At 37.2% G+C, this 19,083-nt stretch overlaps 1 protein-coding gene across 1 annotated transcript in view; it reads left to right on the top strand.

The window, feature by feature from the left end:
- MAP2 (microtubule associated protein 2) overlaps positions 1-19,083 on the top strand; it is a 275,625-nt gene that overhangs the window by 234,223 nt on the left and 22,319 nt on the right. The window contains exons 8-15 of the mRNA XM_077771035.1: positions 571-816; positions 2,553-6,314; positions 6,512-6,718; positions 6,891-7,025; positions 8,720-8,781; positions 12,480-12,650; positions 13,659-13,806; positions 18,624-18,964. Of these exons, the coding sequence (XP_077627161.1) occupies positions 571-816; positions 2,553-6,314; positions 6,512-6,718; positions 6,891-7,025; positions 8,720-8,781; positions 12,480-12,650; positions 13,659-13,806; positions 18,624-18,964 (5,072 nt within the window). The remainder of the gene's footprint in view (positions 1-570; positions 817-2,552; positions 6,315-6,511; positions 6,719-6,890; positions 7,026-8,719; positions 8,782-12,479; positions 12,651-13,658; positions 13,807-18,623; positions 18,965-19,083) is intronic.

Here is a 19,083-nt window from a genome sequence, read left to right as displayed (position 1 = left end):
AAGGTAGTTGATGGCTATTATTTTGAGACCAGGTGTTTGTTTGTTTGTTTGTTTGTTTGTTATCCCCAAAGATTCTTTACTGAACTTTGCATGTTATAAATAAAGTAATAAGAAATGCATATGTAGGGGCTTACTGCATTGGAGAAAACAGCACATGTCTAACAAATGTCAAGGTTTCTTCAATACATCAATGCAGCTATCTTTTCATGATCATTTGTTGTCCAGCAACACCATCTCTTATGTCCAGCAAGCTTTCTACACGTGTGCCACTTACTGCCATTTCCACCAAGGGTAATAGAGCAATAAAACCCTTTCAGCTCTCAAGTTTTAAAATAAACAGCCTTTTAATGAAACTTTAAAAGGCATCATTATTAGCAAATTATATATATAATAATTTCCCAAGCAATACATAATGCGCAATGCATTAGAATATTAATTTGCTGATCCAAATGGGAAAAGAGGCTCTGGTGAGGTCAGTATAATGGAGCTGAAAGTGTTCCTTGAATGATATTTCTGCCATTTTGTGTATTGTTCTGTGGTCATGATGTCAACATCTTTTTCATCCCTAAGAAGAAGAAACGCTAGAGGGAACAATGGCTGAGGAAGAGAAACCTGCCACTCTTCCTGGGAAAGAGTGTGGGGCTGCCAAGGCCTCAGACCAACCCAAGGGCCTCAGTGAGGGCCAAGTGGAGTCTAGTGCGGAGGCCCAAATAGTTCCTGAAGAGAGCGCCCCAGCAGGGGCCCCACAGGAGAAAAGTGTAAAAGAGGTCTCGGAGGTGTCTCCAGAAGTAAAAATCCCTTCCTCTGCTGGGGAAGGTGTGTCTTTCCTAGGATTTGCATGTGTTTTGTTGCCAATGATCTCTTCACCAGCTTACAAACCTGATGCCTTTCCAATGCTATTCCATTGCTTGGTCTTCTCATGATCCCAAGACTGCTGTTTTAGGTTTAATGAGCAGAGTGTGGCTTGCACAGGTGCTGTGTGGCAGCTAGGTTTTCCACCGCTGCAGCTGATTCTTGGTTTTCCTTTGCCATGGTACGATATGCTTTGCAGCCAGGCTGACGATGCTGTGTGAGCTTTTTGTCCGCCCCTCATCTCAAGTGTTTGCCAGTCACATTGCTAATACATGTATATTTTTATTTTTTATTTTTGGGACAGCGATTCATATGCTTTTCTTTCAAATCGTAGAGTTGGATTTTGGCAGATAGAGGCTTAAATGGTAGAATTGTTTTTGTTTGCAACTGCAGTGTGCTATATTTTTTATGCTTCGATGAGTACTGGTTTGGTTTCCTTAAAAGCTCCTGCTGATGCTTCTCATATCATTTCCTCTCCATGGCAGCCAACCTCTTTAACCATCACCATATCTCTTGAGTTTTCATTCATCTAACCTTTATTAGAAGTTCATAAAATATTTCTTTTCTATTGTTACAACAGGACACACAAGTATATAAGGTAATGATGATCCATACACTTGCTCTTCGAGAGATGGCTGAATTTTATTATTTGCCCCAAATCTTTTCCAGATAATTACATTTAGCCCTAAAGACCACAGTGAAGTACCTGTGACCTTAAAATACAAGTGAGACTCTGAAACCTTTTGGGTTGGTGAAAAAAACAAAAGTAAAAAAAAAAAGAGTCATTTAATTTCTGGCAAGCATCTCTAAAGCCAATACTTGGTTCCTCATGACTGGGCATGTTCCAGGGAATGAGGTCATGACCAAGGAGAGAAAGATATTATAATAATTGACTCTTTTTAAAATGTTTACTCACATGACATCCCAATTAACAACATAATTCAGATTTTCTTACATCTGTCGTATAAGTTAACTAATGATTAGGAATTAATAATTTTGAATTCATGGTACAAATTGACTTGTCAGTTTTTAGGTCATATCATATAAAGTTAATAGCAAATATTTGTTTATATTCCTCACATTTAATCTCAGATGACCTCTAAAAAATTATGTCAGTAACCTTTCAGTGTTCAAAAACTTGGTCCTGGTATGTGTAAATCAAGTTAATTGAAACTATTAATTCTTATTATAAATTATTTGGCCTTCTGCCCATGGCCTACCAGCTCATTTTTAAATGAGAACACAAATGAAAAAGTTCAGTAGACATTCCTCCTTTTTCGTATTTAGTCCTTAGTGTATTTTTATACCATAATGTTACTGACTTATTCAATATACTTTAATTTATGATTTTTGTCTGTAGAAGGCACATGAAATTTTTTTCTACTACAATACACATGACATACTATTAGGAGAAACTAAACAAGGGAGAAAGGAGTATTTAAAATACACATTTAACTACAAGTCCTGTATGCACTAATTTGCAACAGGAGTCCATTTTAGCAGTACAAATATATCTCAGTCCTGACATTTCCATATTGATTTTTAAATGGGTAGCATGCTTGCATGTTCCATAGTTTCATTTTGTTTTGTTTTGTTTTGTTTAACCTACCATTCATTTGTCATTTCAAAGTATAATTTTAAGCTTACTGCCTGAAAGCACTTGCCTATTATTTGTTTAAAAATCAACCCAATTACTTCAGGTTTACTTCCAGCCTCGAAGATGGAGTTCCATGATCAACAGGAATTGACTCCCTCCCTCGCTGAGCCATTGGACAAGAAGGAAAAGGAGTCAGAGGAACAAAGTAAGCCTGGTGAAGACCTTAAACATGCTGCCTTAGTTTCTCAGCCCGAGACAACTCAAGCTTACCCTGATAAAAAGGACATGCAAGGCCTAGAAGAAGAAAAAGCACCCCCCACTCTGTTTGGGCATGGTCTCAGTGCCGGACTGGAAGACATGAAACAGAAGACAGAACCAAGCCTCGTGGTGCCTGGTATTGGCCTCTCTGCAGAGCCCCCAGCTCCAAGAGAGCAAAAGGACTGGTTCATTGAAATGCCAGTAGAAGCAAAAAAGGATGAGTGGGGTTTAGCTGCTCCCATATCACCTGGCCCCCTAACACCCATGAAGGGAAAAGATGTACTGGAGGATATCCCCAAATGGGAAGGGAAACAATTTGATTCTCCCATGCCAAGTCCCTTTCAGGCTGGAAGCTTCACTCTTCCTGTAGATGTCATTAAAAATGAAATAGCTGCAGAAGCATCACCCTTAGCCCCTGCCCTATTGCAGCCAGATGACAAAAAATCTCTGGAAGAAACCAGTGGCCCAGTGACTGCCAAAGATAGTCCTAAAGCTGAAGAGCCTCATAAGGAGAAACCTGACAAAATGGCAGAAGTACCAGCCTCAGAGGCAATCACCTTACCCAAAGATGCCCACATTCCAAGCGTGGAAGAATATGTCCCAGAGAAAGAATTAGGGGAAGAAAAAGGGGCAATAAAGCAAGAGAGTGTGCAGAAAAAGGAGATCTCCACCCTCGTTGGACAGGAAGCTACACTTACTGAAAAGGAATCTCAGCTAAAGCTTGAAGAAAAAACAACCATCTCTGACAAAGAAGCCATGCCAAAAGAGAGTGAGCCCCCAAAACTGACAGATGAAGAAGCAGGCATAATTCAGCCCACCATGGAGCACGCCCTCTCAAGAGAAGAACAGAAAGGCCAAGACGCTACCACAGATACACTGAAACAGGACTCATTCCCTGTAAGTTTGGAGCAAGCAATTACAGATTCAACCATGACCTCCAAGACACTGGAGAAAGTTCTGACCGAACCAGCTGCAGTAAGTGAACAGAGTGCAACCCAGGACCTTTTCCAAGAAAAAGTTGCTGATAAAGACCATAAGGTTGAAGGGGTTGGGGCTGAAACATCAGCTGAGGTTGAAATGCCATTTTATGAAGATAAGTCAGGAATGTCCAAGTATTTTGAAACATCTGCCTTGAAAGAAGAAGTGACAAAAAGCATCCAGCCAGGCAGTGATTACTATGAACTAAGTGACACAAAAGAAAGTGCCCAAGAGCCTTTTGATACCATATCTCCTGCATATAAAAATGGTGACAAAGGACTTGAGGAAGCTAAGGAACCCCAGCCCAGTGCTCCAGCACAAGAAGCAGGGTATAGCACTCTTGCACAGAGTTATCCATCTGAGGTGCCTGAAGAGCCCAGTTCTCCTCAAGAAAGAATGTTTACTATTGATCCAAAAGTGTATGGGGAGAAAAGAGATCTCCACAGTAAGAATAAGGACGACTTGACCTTAAGCAGGAGTCTAGGACTTGGTGGGAGGTCTGCAATAGAACAAAGAAGCATGTCGATCAACTTGCCCATGTCTTGCCTGGATTCCATAGCCCTTGGATTTAACTTTGGTCGGGGACATGACCTTTCTCCTCTGGCTTCTGATATTCTAACGAACACTAGTGGAAGTATGGACGAAGGGGACGATTACCTTCCAGCCACAACCCCTGCACTGGAGAAAGCCCCACGTTTCCCAGTAGAAAGCAAAGAAGAAGAAGAAGAAGAAATAGAGGGAGAAAAAGCTACCGGACAGGAAAATACTCAAGTGGAGACATCGTGTGAGTCACCTTTCCTAGCCAAAGACTATTACAAAAATGGCACTGTAATGGCCCCTGACCTGCCTGAAATGCTAGATCTGGCAGGCACAAGGTCAAGATTAGCTTCCGTGAGTACAGATGCTGAGGTTGCCAGGAGGAAATCAGTCCCATCAGAGACTGTGGTCGAGGAGAGTAGTGCCGGCTTGCCCCCTGTCACTGATGAAAACCACGTTGTTGTTAAAACAGACAGTCAGCTGGAAGACCTGGGTTACTGTGTGTTCAATAAATATACTGTCCCACTGCCATCACCTGTTCAAGACAGTGAGAATCTGTCAGGGGAGAGTGGCTCCTTTTATGAAGGCACTGATGATAAAATGCGAAGAGATCTAGCCACAGACCTTTCACTGATTGAAGTAAAATTGGCCGCTGCCGGAAGAGTCAAAGATGAGGTCAGTGCTGAGAAAGAAGTATCCCCGCATATCCCTGGTGACAAATTGGCACTGGGTAGGGAGTTTGATCAGGAGAGGAAAGCTAACGATAAGCTGGATACTGTACTAGAAAAGAGCGAAGAACATGCTGATGCAAAAGAACACACCAAGGCAACGGAAGAGGCCAGTGATACAGTTGAAACATTTGGATTAGGAGTAACCTACGAGCACCCTTCGACCAAAGAACTGACCGTATCAAAAGACGCATCACCTCTGGAGGCTGAGAAAGCCGAGAAAGGTCTTAGTTCAGTCCCAGAGATAGCTGAGGTGGAACCATCCAAAAAAGCTGAACCAGAACTGGATTTTGTTGCACAGAAAGCTGAGCAGGGTCAATTAGATATTAAAATCAGTGACTTTGGACAGATGGCTGCAGGACTGACCATAGATGCTGGAAAGGCAACGGAACTTAAACTAGAAGCTACACAAGATCTCACCCCCTCATCTGCAGTACCTCAGGAGGGAGATGTGTTCATGAGTGTTGAGTCTGTTCACATGAAAGAAGGCACCAAAGCCAGTGAGACAGAAATCAAGGAGAAGGTGGCCAAGCCTGACTTGGTGCACCAGGAGGCTGTAGACAAAGAAGAGTCCTACGAGTCCAGTGGTGAGCATGAGAGCCTCACCATGGAGTCCTTGAAAGCGGATGAGGGCAAGAAGGAAACGTCCCCAGAATCCTCTCTAATTCAAGATGAGATTGCCATCAAATTGTCAGTGGAAATACCTTGTGCCCCTGCTGTTTCAGAGGCTGATTTAGCACCAGATGAGAGAGCTGATGTCCAGATGGAATTTATTCAGCAGCCAAAAGAAGAAAGCAAAGAGACCCCAGATATATCTGTCACGCCCTCTGACGTCACCGAGCCGTTACATAAAGCCATCGGGGCTGAACCAGCAGAGGCTCAGAGTGAGGAAGAAGAGATAGAAGCCCGGGGAGAATATGATAAACTGCTCTTCCGCTCAGACACTCTTCAGATTACCGACCTGGGAATCCCAGGTGTCAGAGAGGAATTTGTGGAGACCTGCCCCGGTGAGCACAAAGGAGTGATTGAGTCTGTGGTAACCATCGAGGATGATTTTATCACTGTAGTGCAGACCACAACTGATGAAGGGGAGTCAGGTTCCCACAGTGTGCGTTTTGCAGCCCTAGAGCAGCCCGAGGTGGAGAGGAGACCGTCCCCCCACACTGAAGAAGAGCTCGAAGTAGAAGAGGCAGCCGAAGCCCAGGCAGAACCCAAGGAGGGCTCCCCGGAGGCTCCAGCTTCCCCTGAGAGAGAAGAGGTTGCACTTTCAGAATATAAGACAGAAACCTATGATGATTACAAAGACGAAACCACCATTGATGATTCCATCATGGATGCTGACAGCCTCTGGGTGGACACTCAAGGTGTGCATTATTTTTTTTTAATTTTCTACTTTCAAATAAAATCCAATAACCTAATGGATTTTTTCCATTTTAAACGTTTTTTAAGTGTCCTTTATCAAGATTTTGCATTTTGTTAAATATATGAAGGATTTTGTACATTTGCTACTAATGTTTTCACTGTTGTTGTTGTTGTTGTCATGGTTTGCTTTGATTCGCAGATGATGATAGGAGCATCATGACAGAACAGTTAGAAACTATTCCTAAAGAGGAGAAAGCTGAAAAGGAAGCTCGGAGACCATCTCTTGAGAAACATAGAAAAGAAAAGCCTTTTAAAACCGGGAGAGGCAGAATTTCCACTCCTGAAAGAAAAATAGCTAAAAAGGAACCTAGCACAGTCTCCAGAGATGAAGTGAGAAGGAAAAAAGGTTCATTTAACAATCCCTTCTTTCAAAATGTTTTTGAATTTGTAATTACTCTTTTGTAAAAGAAACTTCCTTATGGTGGTAACTAATTATTTATGAAATGGCGCTCGGTTTTGCTCCAAGTGTTTATTTTCTCCTGATGGTATGCTTTTTGTGTGTTTTTTTTTATTCATAGCAGTTTATAAGAAGGCTGAACTTGCTAAAAAAACAGAAGTTCAGGCCCACTCTCCCTCCAGGAAATTCATTTTAAAACCTGCTATCAAATATACTAGACCAACTCATCTCTCCTGTGTTAAGCGGAAAACGACAGGTAGACTGTTCAATTGTGCAATGTGGCTGGCAAACATAGACGTGTATTTTTTTTTATCTCATTACCGTAGCAGCTTTTTCATTTTGTTTTTCTTCCAAGAGTCTTAGCAGTCATGAACAGTTTTGCTATTAAGTGTCTTGTATCATTATTCTTTTTTTTTTTTTCTTCCCTCCCTGCAGAAGAGGTCATGACCGTGTATTTCTTTGTCATGCTCAGACTTAGCAGTGATTTTATCTTGGCATTGTGCTCTAGGGTCACGTTCTGGGGATTCCTATTTTCATTCTGTGTGTTTGGTTAAACGATGACGATGAATAGGACTGTGGTATGCATTCTCGTTATTTTGCTTATTTCTCTCATGCTTAAACCCATACTCTATTCGTTCTGTTTTCTACATGGTTACTGCCAAATCTGTTACTGATGTTGATGAATTTACCAAGAATGTACAGTGATTTCAAGATTGGAAATGAAAAGCAAATCTGGGGTATAATTGTGATTGCAAAATTACTTTGCTTCAGATGAAAGGAAAAGAAAAGGAAAGGAAATGGTTTGGTCATCCCATCAGATTTTATTTTTCGTATCCAAAATTAGCAAGGCTCTCTAATTCACTGTACTACTTCTCTTCACTGACGTTTTGTCATCGGGATTTTCTTAAATGTGCTGGATGCAAACGGCTAATTTTCCTCTATAATTTAGTATTCAGAATTCCCAGATAAAACTCCTTCCTCCTGAAACTCTTAGAAATTAGGTGCATTTCGATTTCGCTACCTCATTTTTCTGTCTTGTCCAAATATACTTGTTTTTAACTCCTTGAAAAGGTGGTGGAAAGGAGCAAAACGTATTTCAAATCGGGATAGTTTCTCCAAAACACAAAGGCTTGTTTTCAATCATGAGAAATATTTGAGTCAAGTCAGGTAGGTCATCAACAGAAAATGTGCTGGGGAGATAGTAGAGTTGAAAATTGGAACCAGAGGTGTAAAGCAGCAGCAAGAGAAACAACAGTAACAGATGTGGTAATAATTTCATGCAGGAAGTGCATGTGTAGAACATATTCTGTATTACTGAACTTGAAATTCCTCTCCTGTTTTCTTTCCTTGACAAGCTGTTTTTCTTCTCATGTGGTGTGTTTCACGTCAAACAAGTGTGTCACTCATATTGTGAAACGAAGGGGTGCAGAGTAAAAGGGGTTGGCTGACCATGACAGTTTGAATATAAAATGTAGAAATATCTGTAGGTATCCAAGGTATCCCACTGGCTATAAAAAGAGGGCTTGGGAATCTCCATGAACACCCTTTTACTTCAAGCCAACCGTAGAGAACAATCACTCCCCCTTTTCTTAAATTTGACAGTATTTGGATTGCGTTACGTGACTTCCGTTCTAAAGGATCTATGCTCGTGAAGTAATGGGGTTTGAAGGTACCTTGGTAACCAATAGGAAGTTATTTGCTGTGCCTACCTGTGCTTTGGTAAACACTGGGTTGTATTAATTAGCACACACTATAGTGGGAGCCACATGCTATAATGTTGGTATTCAGATTTCTTTAGTTACTGAATTTGAATCTCAAAATCAGCAAAATTTTGCTTGGCATTAGTCTGTTGACACAACTGAATAACTAAAAGGGATTAAAAAATGCATTTGTGTGGTTTTTAGCCACTAAGTTCAGGGTTGTTTGTATCTGTTTTTTTTTTTTTGACAGCAACAGGTGGTGAACCAACTCAGGCTTCCAGTGTATTCAAACAGGCAAAGGACAAAATCTCTGTGAGTAAAATGGTTTTTCCCTTGTTCTTCATTTGAAGTTTCCTTTGGTATTGGTGGCAATGTTTTAGTAACTTTAGATATAAGTTAGGTTTCAGATGTTTATCTTAAATGTCATTTTAAATCATTCGCTCACCCATAATGATTCTACGTGGCATTTGGGCATGTCTCAATGTCTTCTAGAATGACATGTGATAGTTGGTGAGGGCAGAGCTGGGATTTAGGCTGTCTCTTTTTCAGTAAGATAAAAACAAACGATGATCTGGAAAAAATAGGGGAGGTCAATTCATTTACTTTTCATGAAATCAAGATAAATCACTGTAATCCAAACAAAAATATTTCATTATTGTTATTATAAAATAAGAATAAGAGAAAATTAAATGATCTAGGTGGACAAATAAAAGTAAAAATATACCATAGTCCCCTATCCAAAGAAAGCTACAGTTGTCATTTTTGTGTAAAATATTTTTTCCTACATATTGATAGGTTTAATAACCAAAATAGAAACAGTGTATCAGTTTTTTACAAAAACAGTAAACACATTTCCCTCTTATGAACCATCTTGTACATCACTTTAGTGACTAAATTGCATTGTGTTTTATTTATTTATGATATACATTATCAGTTCCCTGTTGCTTGACTTTTAAAGTATTTTTTATTTTTTCATTATTTTAACAATATTACTCTAGAAATCTTTTTGGCTTAATCTGCGAATGGATCCATATGCTTTTCCTAATGATAATTTCCTAGTAGTCAAATTACTGTTTCAAGATGAAAGTCCACATTTAAAGTTTTTGCTATAAACTGTCAAATTGTCCTCCAGAAAGGTTCTACTGAAATGGGTGCTCATTGTTATTACTAGATATTCTTATACTTTCTCTATATTTGCCAAGTTATGGAGATAAAATGTTGTTTCAATTTAGTTGCATTAATGACATTTAACTTCTTTTATCATTTCATTTATCTTTCCTATGTTTTTTTATTGTACTTTTTATGTTATTAACCCTCATTTTTTAAACTCCCAAAAGACCAAAGCAAACATGAAGTATTTTACTCCTTTCTGACTGAAAGAAAAGAAATTAAAAGACTGTTAAAGCGGGGTGCCTGACTGACTCAGTTGGTAGAGTATACTACTTTTGATCTCAGAGTTGTGAGTTCGAGCCCCACCTTGGGTGTAGAGATTACTTAAAAATAAAATCTTAAAAGAAAGACTATTAAAGAAATCCTGAAATTACAATACCTTATACAAATAAAAATACAGATACTTTGAATGATGTCAACTAGTAGTACATCACAATGTTCTGGGTGTTAGGTGTTTTTCATATGTAAATCACAACTCTTTGTTTGGCATTCTAAAAACTAGTAAGATTTTAGACTTCCATTTTTTATTTATTGTGAAAAATAGAAATTCATTTCCAACGAGAACCTGTCTATATCATTTTGAACCTCAGGGACTTTGTGTTGATTTTAAAAAATTGCTTTTTATATAAATGTTTTCAGACATATTCCTGAACATATGGCAAGCAATAGAATCCATTTATTGCTTTGGTAAATATTGGGCTTTATTTTGAAAACACTGTAGCTTCAAGATTTCTCTTTACGTTTTGTTTCTGATGGGCAACTAGTGACTTGTGATGGTTAAGAGCAGGGCTATGAAGCAAGCTAGGTCTAGATCTTGAATATTTATTAACTATAACATCTATTTCTCCCTTTGTCTTGGTTTTCCAAAACTAAGGGAGGGTTAAGATTCCTATATCCTATATTATAAAAGTTAAATATAGTAAATTATAAAATAATACACTGGATAGTGCCTAGAACATCATATTTATTCAATAAACAGTGATATTATTATTATTATTATTTTATTCTTTGAAAGTAGAAGTCTTTAGGAGCAGATATAGAAAGTAAGTCAGCTTTCCTCCATTTAAAAAAAGCATTTTAAATGGACATTGTTTGGAAAATCTTTTTTTTCCTTTTTTTGGTTTTTAATTCCAGATTGTTAATATACAGTGTAATATTAGCTTCCGGTGTACAACATAGTTATTTAACACTTCCATACAGCACTCGGTGCTCATCACAGGTGCATTCCTTAATCCCCATCACCTATTTCACCCATCCATCCACCCATCTCCCTTCTGGTAACCATCAGTTTGTTCTATATAGTTAAGTCTGTGTCTTGATTTCTCTCTCTCTTTCTTTCCCTTTTCTCATTTGTTATGTTTGCTTGAAAAATATTTAGGAAATTTTCAAGTCCCTTGGTCTTCTAGTAACTCAATGGGAATTCACGTTAAATGCTTGTAGTTAGGGAAGAAACCATATACATCTTCTGATACAAAACTAATTTTTTTCCTTTATAAATGCCCATCTTACCTTTTTGAAGAAAAGAGATAGGCCACCATTCTTTCTAACTTTTTCTCATTTAACATTTTTCCCCCATACCCTCACCCTCTTCCTGTAAATTTCCTAAAACCCCAAGACTAACCCGTATTTATCTGTGGCTTTCAGTACATCCCTCAGAGCAGTTCTTTCTGATTCTTCAATTGATCTTTATTGTGAGCCTGACCTGTCATCCTTCATTTTCTGTGTATTTGTTTTGTTTTTGTTTACATTTTAAGCACAGGATTAGTAGTTGTCTTTCATAATTTGAGGCAATCCAATTATTCCATTTTTTCTTTCCTGTATCACTTTTGAAATTCGCTGTTTGGTGGGTAGCATCAATCATAGTCATAAAATGACTTTGCCAACCCAGTTACACGTCCCACTCAAAGCACTGGGTCTGTAAAACAAGAAGTGATTTGTGCGATCTGTTAACGTGTCTGACCTGTTAAAAGTGCCGTGGGGGTTAAAACTCGACATAAAGATGTCAATTTCAACTGCTATTTTTGTAAGAGCAAAATCATATTAATTATTGAAATAAAATCTCCTTGGCTTCTTCATACTTTTCTGTATGATTAGCAGAGTCCCCTGTGAAACATGCAACACGTCAGCATAGCTTTCCCCAAAAGCCATAAATCCAACTCCCTGATTTTCACTGTAGCAACACTGTAATTTAAGTCCTGTGATTTTTATGGGCAATATCTTTAGTGCTAACTTTCATTTTTAGAATTTATAAGACATCCTACAAGCTGTGATCTATGCATAAAAATGTTATTAATTCTATGGTATAACTTGGCCCCCGGCATTTTACTCATAAAATGAACTGATTTTATATAAACTCTGTAAATTTTTGACAAAATCAATGTAGATAGCTGACAGAACATTTTCTGAACTTTAAGAAAGTATTTTCCATTATGATGGGTTAAATGTATCTTGTTCTAAAGTTCTTGAAATGTAATCAAGATATTGATTATAAATACACCATAAGGAACAATTCCAACAGACTCTCAAGATATTTTCCAAATATGGTATCATTGGAAGACCAATGGATTAATGAGATTTTATATGTAGAATTCATGAAGAATGTTTTGATCTGTATCCTCATGTATGAGTATTCTTAAGTTAGTTGCAGTTAACAATGTCTGTTCAACAAAAATCTCTTGTTCTCACATAATATGCATTTCTGTCATTGATTATAACCATTTATCATGTGGTCTTATTAGATTTCAGTATTTAATTTCTTACATGTTTATACATTTTTAATTTTCCTTTTACTTCATAGTTTTGTTTATTTTGTGCTTTTGTTTGTTTTCTTTCATGGCTAGAATTCTACTTTGTCAAAGATTCCTGCCTTTCAGGGTAGCTCAAAGTCCCCAAGATGCAGCTCAGCCTGCCTTAGTACGTCTCAAAGGGCTACATTTTCTGACAGTTTTTCAATACAGCCCACCTCAGCAGGCTCCACAGACCGTTTGCCATTCTCAGAATCAGGGAACAAGGTAAGGCAGCAGGTCAACTGAAGTTTCAGAAAAGAATATAATGTCAGAGGTTATAAGACACAGTTCAGTAAATATATAAAAATAGAGACTAAACTCTAAAGTATTTGACATATAAACAATAGACTCTCTTAAAAACAAATAAAAGTTTCAATAGTTATTAATAGTCTAATCAGTAAAAAAAAAGCCTCTGTCTAGGTATACTGTCCATTATTCATTTATTTATTGTTTATTTGATGTATTGTAAAATTCCAAATACAATCCAACAAAATAAAATATATGCTATTATATATGTAATATATATTACATGTATAATATAATAATATATAATATATATTACATATAGTTTTTATGTATAACATATACAATTGTATAATGTAATAATGATGAATTATATATAATATAATAGACCATTTGGACTCAGTCAGACACATCAGGATTTAATGCTGCCTCTGCTACTTATTAATTCAGTGATCTTAAAAAAAAATACATACATTGATTCAACCTGTTTCCTTGGCTATAAAATGCATATAGAATTTTGTGGCAAGAATTAAATCATCAATGGATGTAAAGTGCTTAGAATTCCTGTCACATAAATGCACAACATACGGTAGTGTTCATTGCTAACTGTCATGCATGCAAGGCCCACTGCGAGTCCTTTCTGATTAATGGGTTTTCATGCTAATGAAGAATTTTTAGTAAAATTTTTAATTTGCTGGAGATTACTTAGGTACTTAAATTCTTTTTTTCCCATGTTACTATTTAGAATTTGAATTTCATGATTAGTTATTAACAGGAACTCCAGAATAATAGATTTTAATAACACTTCTAGGCAATATGAACTCTTTCTAAGTTTCAAAGTAGAAATGCTTATAAGTATATGAAATTCAGTAGTGTGTATTAAAAGAAATGTATCTGTCAGCACAGGAAGAAAATAGCCAGACTAATGTAACCACTTTGTATAATTGAAGATTCATTCACAAGAACCCAATGTGTTTCTTTCCCAATCAGGATGGAATAACCAAGAGCCCAGAAAAGCGCTCTTCCCTGCCCAGACCCTCGTCTATCCTCCCTCCTCGCAGAGGTGTATCAGGAGACAGAGAGGAGAATTCCTTCTCTCTCAACAGTTCCATCTCCTCTTCAGCACGGCGGACCACCAGTAGGTTTATTTTGATTTGGCTTCCTTTCTAATCCCTTATGTGAAGTAGAGCTTATCATGGGTCTATATTTTACATCTTTCAAACAAAACATACATTGAAAACAGATTATATTTCTTCTAAGAATCAGAAAAGCCAGACTATTGATGGATCCAAAACAGCTGCTTGATTCAAAATGATTGTTGTGGGAAATGAGTACCTACAAAGAAGTAATTAATAGAGAAGACCAATAGTCAGGAATTTTTTTTAATGTTTTATTTATTTCTGAGAGAGAGGGACAGTGTGAGAAGGAGAGTGTCAGAGAGAGAAGGAGATACAGAATCTGCAACAGACTCCAGGCTCTGAGCTAGCTGTTAGCACAGAGCTGGATGCAGGGCTCGAACCCACGAAATGTGAGATCATGACCTGAGCTGAAGTCGGACGCTCAACCGACTGAGCCACCCAGGTGCTCCATTCAGGAATTAAAAAAAATTTTTAATGTTCATTTTTGAGAGATAGAAACAGAGCATGAGCAGGGGAGGGGGAGAGAGACACACACACAGAAATCCGAAATAGGCTCCAGGCTCTGAGCGGTAAGCACAGAGCCCAATGTGGGGCTCGAACTCACTAGCTGCGAGGTCATGACCTGAGCTGAAATCAGATGCTTAACTGACTGAGCCACCCAGGCACCCTAGGAATTTTTTAATGTATATCTATATAAGCTTAACTTCCTTAGAATTCCAAATCCTAAACTCTAACTAGAAAGTCAGTAATTAATCCTGCTCATTTTCTTAGAAATTTACATTCCAGGGGCACTGGGTGGTTCAGTCAGTTGAGCCTCTTGATTTCTGCTCAGGTCATGATCTCACGGTTCTTGAGTTTGATCCCCCACATTGGACTCACAGTGACAGTGCGGAGCCTGCTTGGGATTCTGTCTCTCCTTTTCTCTCTGACTCTTACTCAAAATAAATAAATAAATAAATAAATAATTTGCATTCCAATGAGGGTGTAAACATAACATGTTACCTACAATAGTATAAATTTCTTCTGATTGATGGCCCATAATGAACTGGTTGGCAGTTATCACAGTGTTAAGTAAAGAATATAAAAATGATCCAATCATTACCCACTCATATGCTGTGTTACTACCAAGATTATCTGGTTAAAGACAGATTCAAATTATTTTCACGAATATGTTTCTATTACAACAAAAATAGCTACCATTTATTCAGTATATGAAGATGCTAAGATCTTAAGATGTGTTTTTCACTCAATTTAAATTAATAATGCCAATGGTTAGGTAAAAATAACCTCTTAAATCTACTGATGAGAAAATTGACCTTCATCTGATACTACTAAGCTAAAAGGAGGTTGAATTGGTTTTAAACGTGCTGATAGCTTCATAACCTTCCCTCTTAATGTCTTCTTTATATTTATATGGAAGAAATAGTACTAGAAACCTATGTAGAATCACTTGGAGAAGAGTATCTCTGTCATTTAAAAACCATTACAAAACGGTGGAAATGTTTGGAGAATAGCATCTCTGTCATTTAAAATCTATTAAAAATGGTGGAAATTGCTACTTCTATCACAGTATAGTTGATTTTATTACTTACTTTTAAAATATTTAATAAAAATTGGCCCACTTCAAATGTGACTATTTTGTATGACATGTAAAGCATATTTTTTGCCTAGAATTAAAGTTTTTATTATATTTAGAGCAATTGTGCCCTATGCCATTTAGTTTCATGAAGCATTAACATTCTTTGAAATATATGCCAGGAACACTTTACAATCACAAAACTCTTTCTTCACAAAAGTAAAATGTTCAAACAAACTACAAAGAAGGCATTTAACAGATAGTAAACCCCGGAGAAAAGACTTCAATTCCAAATACCTGGAGTTGTAATTGGACTTCAGCAATAGAGAGGCTGTTCAGATGAGACAAAGGCACCAACGGCTTCCCAAAAGTATACCTTGAATTATGCTTCTATTTATGGTTATGGAAGCAAAATGGCACTTCATTCATAACTCCATATCTTGAAACCACTGTGTCCTGCCTGTTAAAATGCATCTGTATCTTTATGGTCTGAGTCAATTCTATTTTGACTTTCTAACTTTATTTACATTCATAAGCATAATGCATTTTATTATTTGGTAATAAACATAACTGACACTCTGATAATCTCAGGACATAGGGTTTATTTTGTTTCCCTATAGCAAGAGCTAAGAAGCATAGGGGCAACTAGAAGAGCAAATACTGTGCTTCCTCCCATTCACCCACCATCTCCGTAACTACACACAGACACATTCTGGCATGTTGTATGGCTATTGAAAAGATTTGAAGGAAACAAAGCTATGCCATTAGCCCAAGTGGAGAGAAAGGCATTGCCATCGAGGAGTTGACAAGATTAATAAGAACACGGCATAATAAAGTAATTTGTAAATATATATTTTCTCATAAATATATTTTAAGTTGCTTTAGTATTTCAGATTTAGTTAACTCTTTCAATTTCAGAACAAATAGGAAACACTCAAAGTTGTCATTTGATGACTAGAAAATAATTTATTACACTAGGAATTGATTGTATATATTGAACAGTGGTGGTAGGGCTTCATGTTTTTGGTTTTCCTTCATCCTCCAGATGTAACACAAAACCTTCATTCCTTAGTTTTCTGAAGCTTAAAGCCATTTTCTATGAGTATAGAAATGACTCTAAAAAGTGTTATTTCTTTTAGTGAAACTTGTTATGCACATGCAGAATATTGCTTCAGCTTAGTCTCCTCAACACATTTTGATAAATTCTGAATCCAATTTGTACTGATAAAAAAGAAAGTATTTGAGCTCCTACTGTATACAGGTCTCATGAAAGGCACCAGTGCAGTGACAAATAACAGAGAGAAGTTTCTGCTCCCCAAAAGACCTGAGCTACTCAAAGGTAATGAAGGCATAGAGAAGACATTTAAAGAGGAAATGAAGTTTCTGAAGAGATTTTTCTGAAGGATAGAGTGACTGATTCAAACATCAAGAACTTGGTCCCGAAAAAAAATGTGTAGCAGAGAAGCCTCAAAAAGCCAAGTTAGCTGTGGCTGTATCATCCTGGTCTTGAAATATCATTTTTGTGGAAAGCAATAAAAATCATAGAATGTACACTTATCTATCATGCTAGTCTTCTTATATGCCATTTTATATTGTAAAAAACCAGGACACGGGGCAACTTTCGCTTGATATATAAAATCTGTTCACTGAAAGAAGTGAAATGGTCCTGTTTCTCCAGGAGACTGGACCCAGGCCAGTAGGTAAATAGATGTTGTCTGTGGGTTATAATTATCTACGAAGCTCTCTTGAGCTAATTCCTTGTAATTATTTCAGCAATGATTAATTATCCCCTTTCTCAGACAGAACTTTCCACACTGATGACCAGTTGTACTGGATGACTCAAAAATCCCTTTCATTTCATTGATTTAAAGACTAATGACTTGTACCTTTGTCCACTACAAAATTTCTAGATTTATTGATTTTACAAAGTATACATACTTAGTAATAAAAAATAAAATGCATGCCCTTCCTATAAAACACCAAAAAGGTGAAGGCATTTGAATAATAAACAAACAATGTAAGTAAGTGTTGTATTATTAGAATGAATGTGTTATTTTAAGAGAAAAGGTTTTTAGAGCTAAGAGGCTAAGTATCATATCTGGCTTAGAATTTAGTATCATCTGGGTAAACAAGCCTTGGTATCCTCATTCTTGAATTAGGAATAATAAGAGCTACCTCTAACTACTGTGTTTGTTTGCTCATTGAATGTCAGGTATTCCCAAAAGTGGTTTGAAATCTACAAGGTGCTGTAGTTTCACGTATATCATTATTCTTTCAAAAAAGCATTTGAAATGGCATTCAAACACGCAGTTAAAAAGTGTATGTGAAAGAAACATAACACAGGAAAATGGGCAAAAGCAGCTAAATAGTAAAATGATGCCAAAGTCGAGCTGAGGCAAAGAAATACTTCCCACAATATCCTATATAATTGACAATGGGGGATTATTGATTTGACTCCAAACTGCAAGCTAGTAATGAAGGTAAAGGAGAAAACAATCAGGTGCAAGATTCACAGTGACTATATTGTTAAAATACCCTATTTTTCGAAGGAGAAAAATGGATTTTTTTTCTGGTATTAAGAGCTGAGATGAATTTCCATACAGAGGAAATTGTAATACCAAGGAACAATGTCTAACATAACTGAATAGCTCTCAGTAAACATATTTGCAATTCACAGTGTTCCTCAATATAAACTGAAGAAGTAACACTGAAATGCAATTCAATAAATAACTTTGTACACAGGTCAAAATTATTGATAAAAATACACAGTTGTATGTCATATGTCTACCTGAATCTTGGAATGAACTTACTGCACAAAACCTCAAATCGTCACATGTCATTCAAGGAATCTTTAGTGAATATGAGCCTACACAAAAAATGTAGTACAGACACTTCTTTCAAATAAAGGCAGATCTATATGCCTTAATGATCAAGCAGGTATAAAAAATTTGACACATCAAAATGAGAAGTAAGAAGAATAAATCAAGAAAACACAGGTTCTTTCTTTGCATTAATAGCAATGCATTCAAAAAAAGAAGTTCAACTGGTTATAAGCCTTTTAAAAAAAGGAGACTTTCACCTTTTTGAGTATTGTTGTTACACATAAATATTGTAAACTCTTTAGAAAATTAATGTATTATGAGTTCTAACAACCCGTGGAAAGACAATGTCTTGAGGAGAATTTTCTGATGCTGTGGTTTCAGTTTTGTTTTGTTTTATTTTGTTTGTGAATGAATATAGGATCAGAGCCAATTCGCAGAGCAGGAAAAAGTGGCACTTCCACACCCACCACCCCTGGATCAACCGCAATCACTCCTGGCACCCCACCAAGCTATTCTTCACGCACACCAGGCACCCCTGGAACCCCTAGCTATCCCAGAACCCCTCATACACCAGGAACTCCCAAATCTGCCATCTTGGTGCCCAGTGAGAAGAAAGTTGCCATCATACGTACTCCTCCAAAATCTCCTGCTACTCCCAAGCAGCTTCGGCTTATTAACCAACCACTGCCAGACCTGAAGAATGTCAAATCCAAAATTGGATCAACAGACAACATCAAATACCAGCCTAAAGGGGGGCAGGTAAGAATCATATGAACCCATTTTGCTGCCAAAAGTAAAATCCCATTGATTATTAGAATGCCTTCCTCATATTATAAGCTAACAGTTCTTACAATAAAATGGAGGTGGAGGTGTTAAAA

This window comes from Crocuta crocuta, unplaced genomic scaffold (genome assembly GCF_008692635.1).
Source record: "Crocuta crocuta isolate KB4526 unplaced genomic scaffold, BGI_CrCroc_1.0 scaffold160, whole genome shotgun sequence".
NCBI lineage: Eukaryota > Metazoa > Chordata > Mammalia > Carnivora > Hyaenidae > Crocuta > Crocuta crocuta.
The sequence above is the reverse complement of the archived record's forward strand: the minus strand, read 5'-3'. Positions and strand labels throughout refer to the sequence as shown.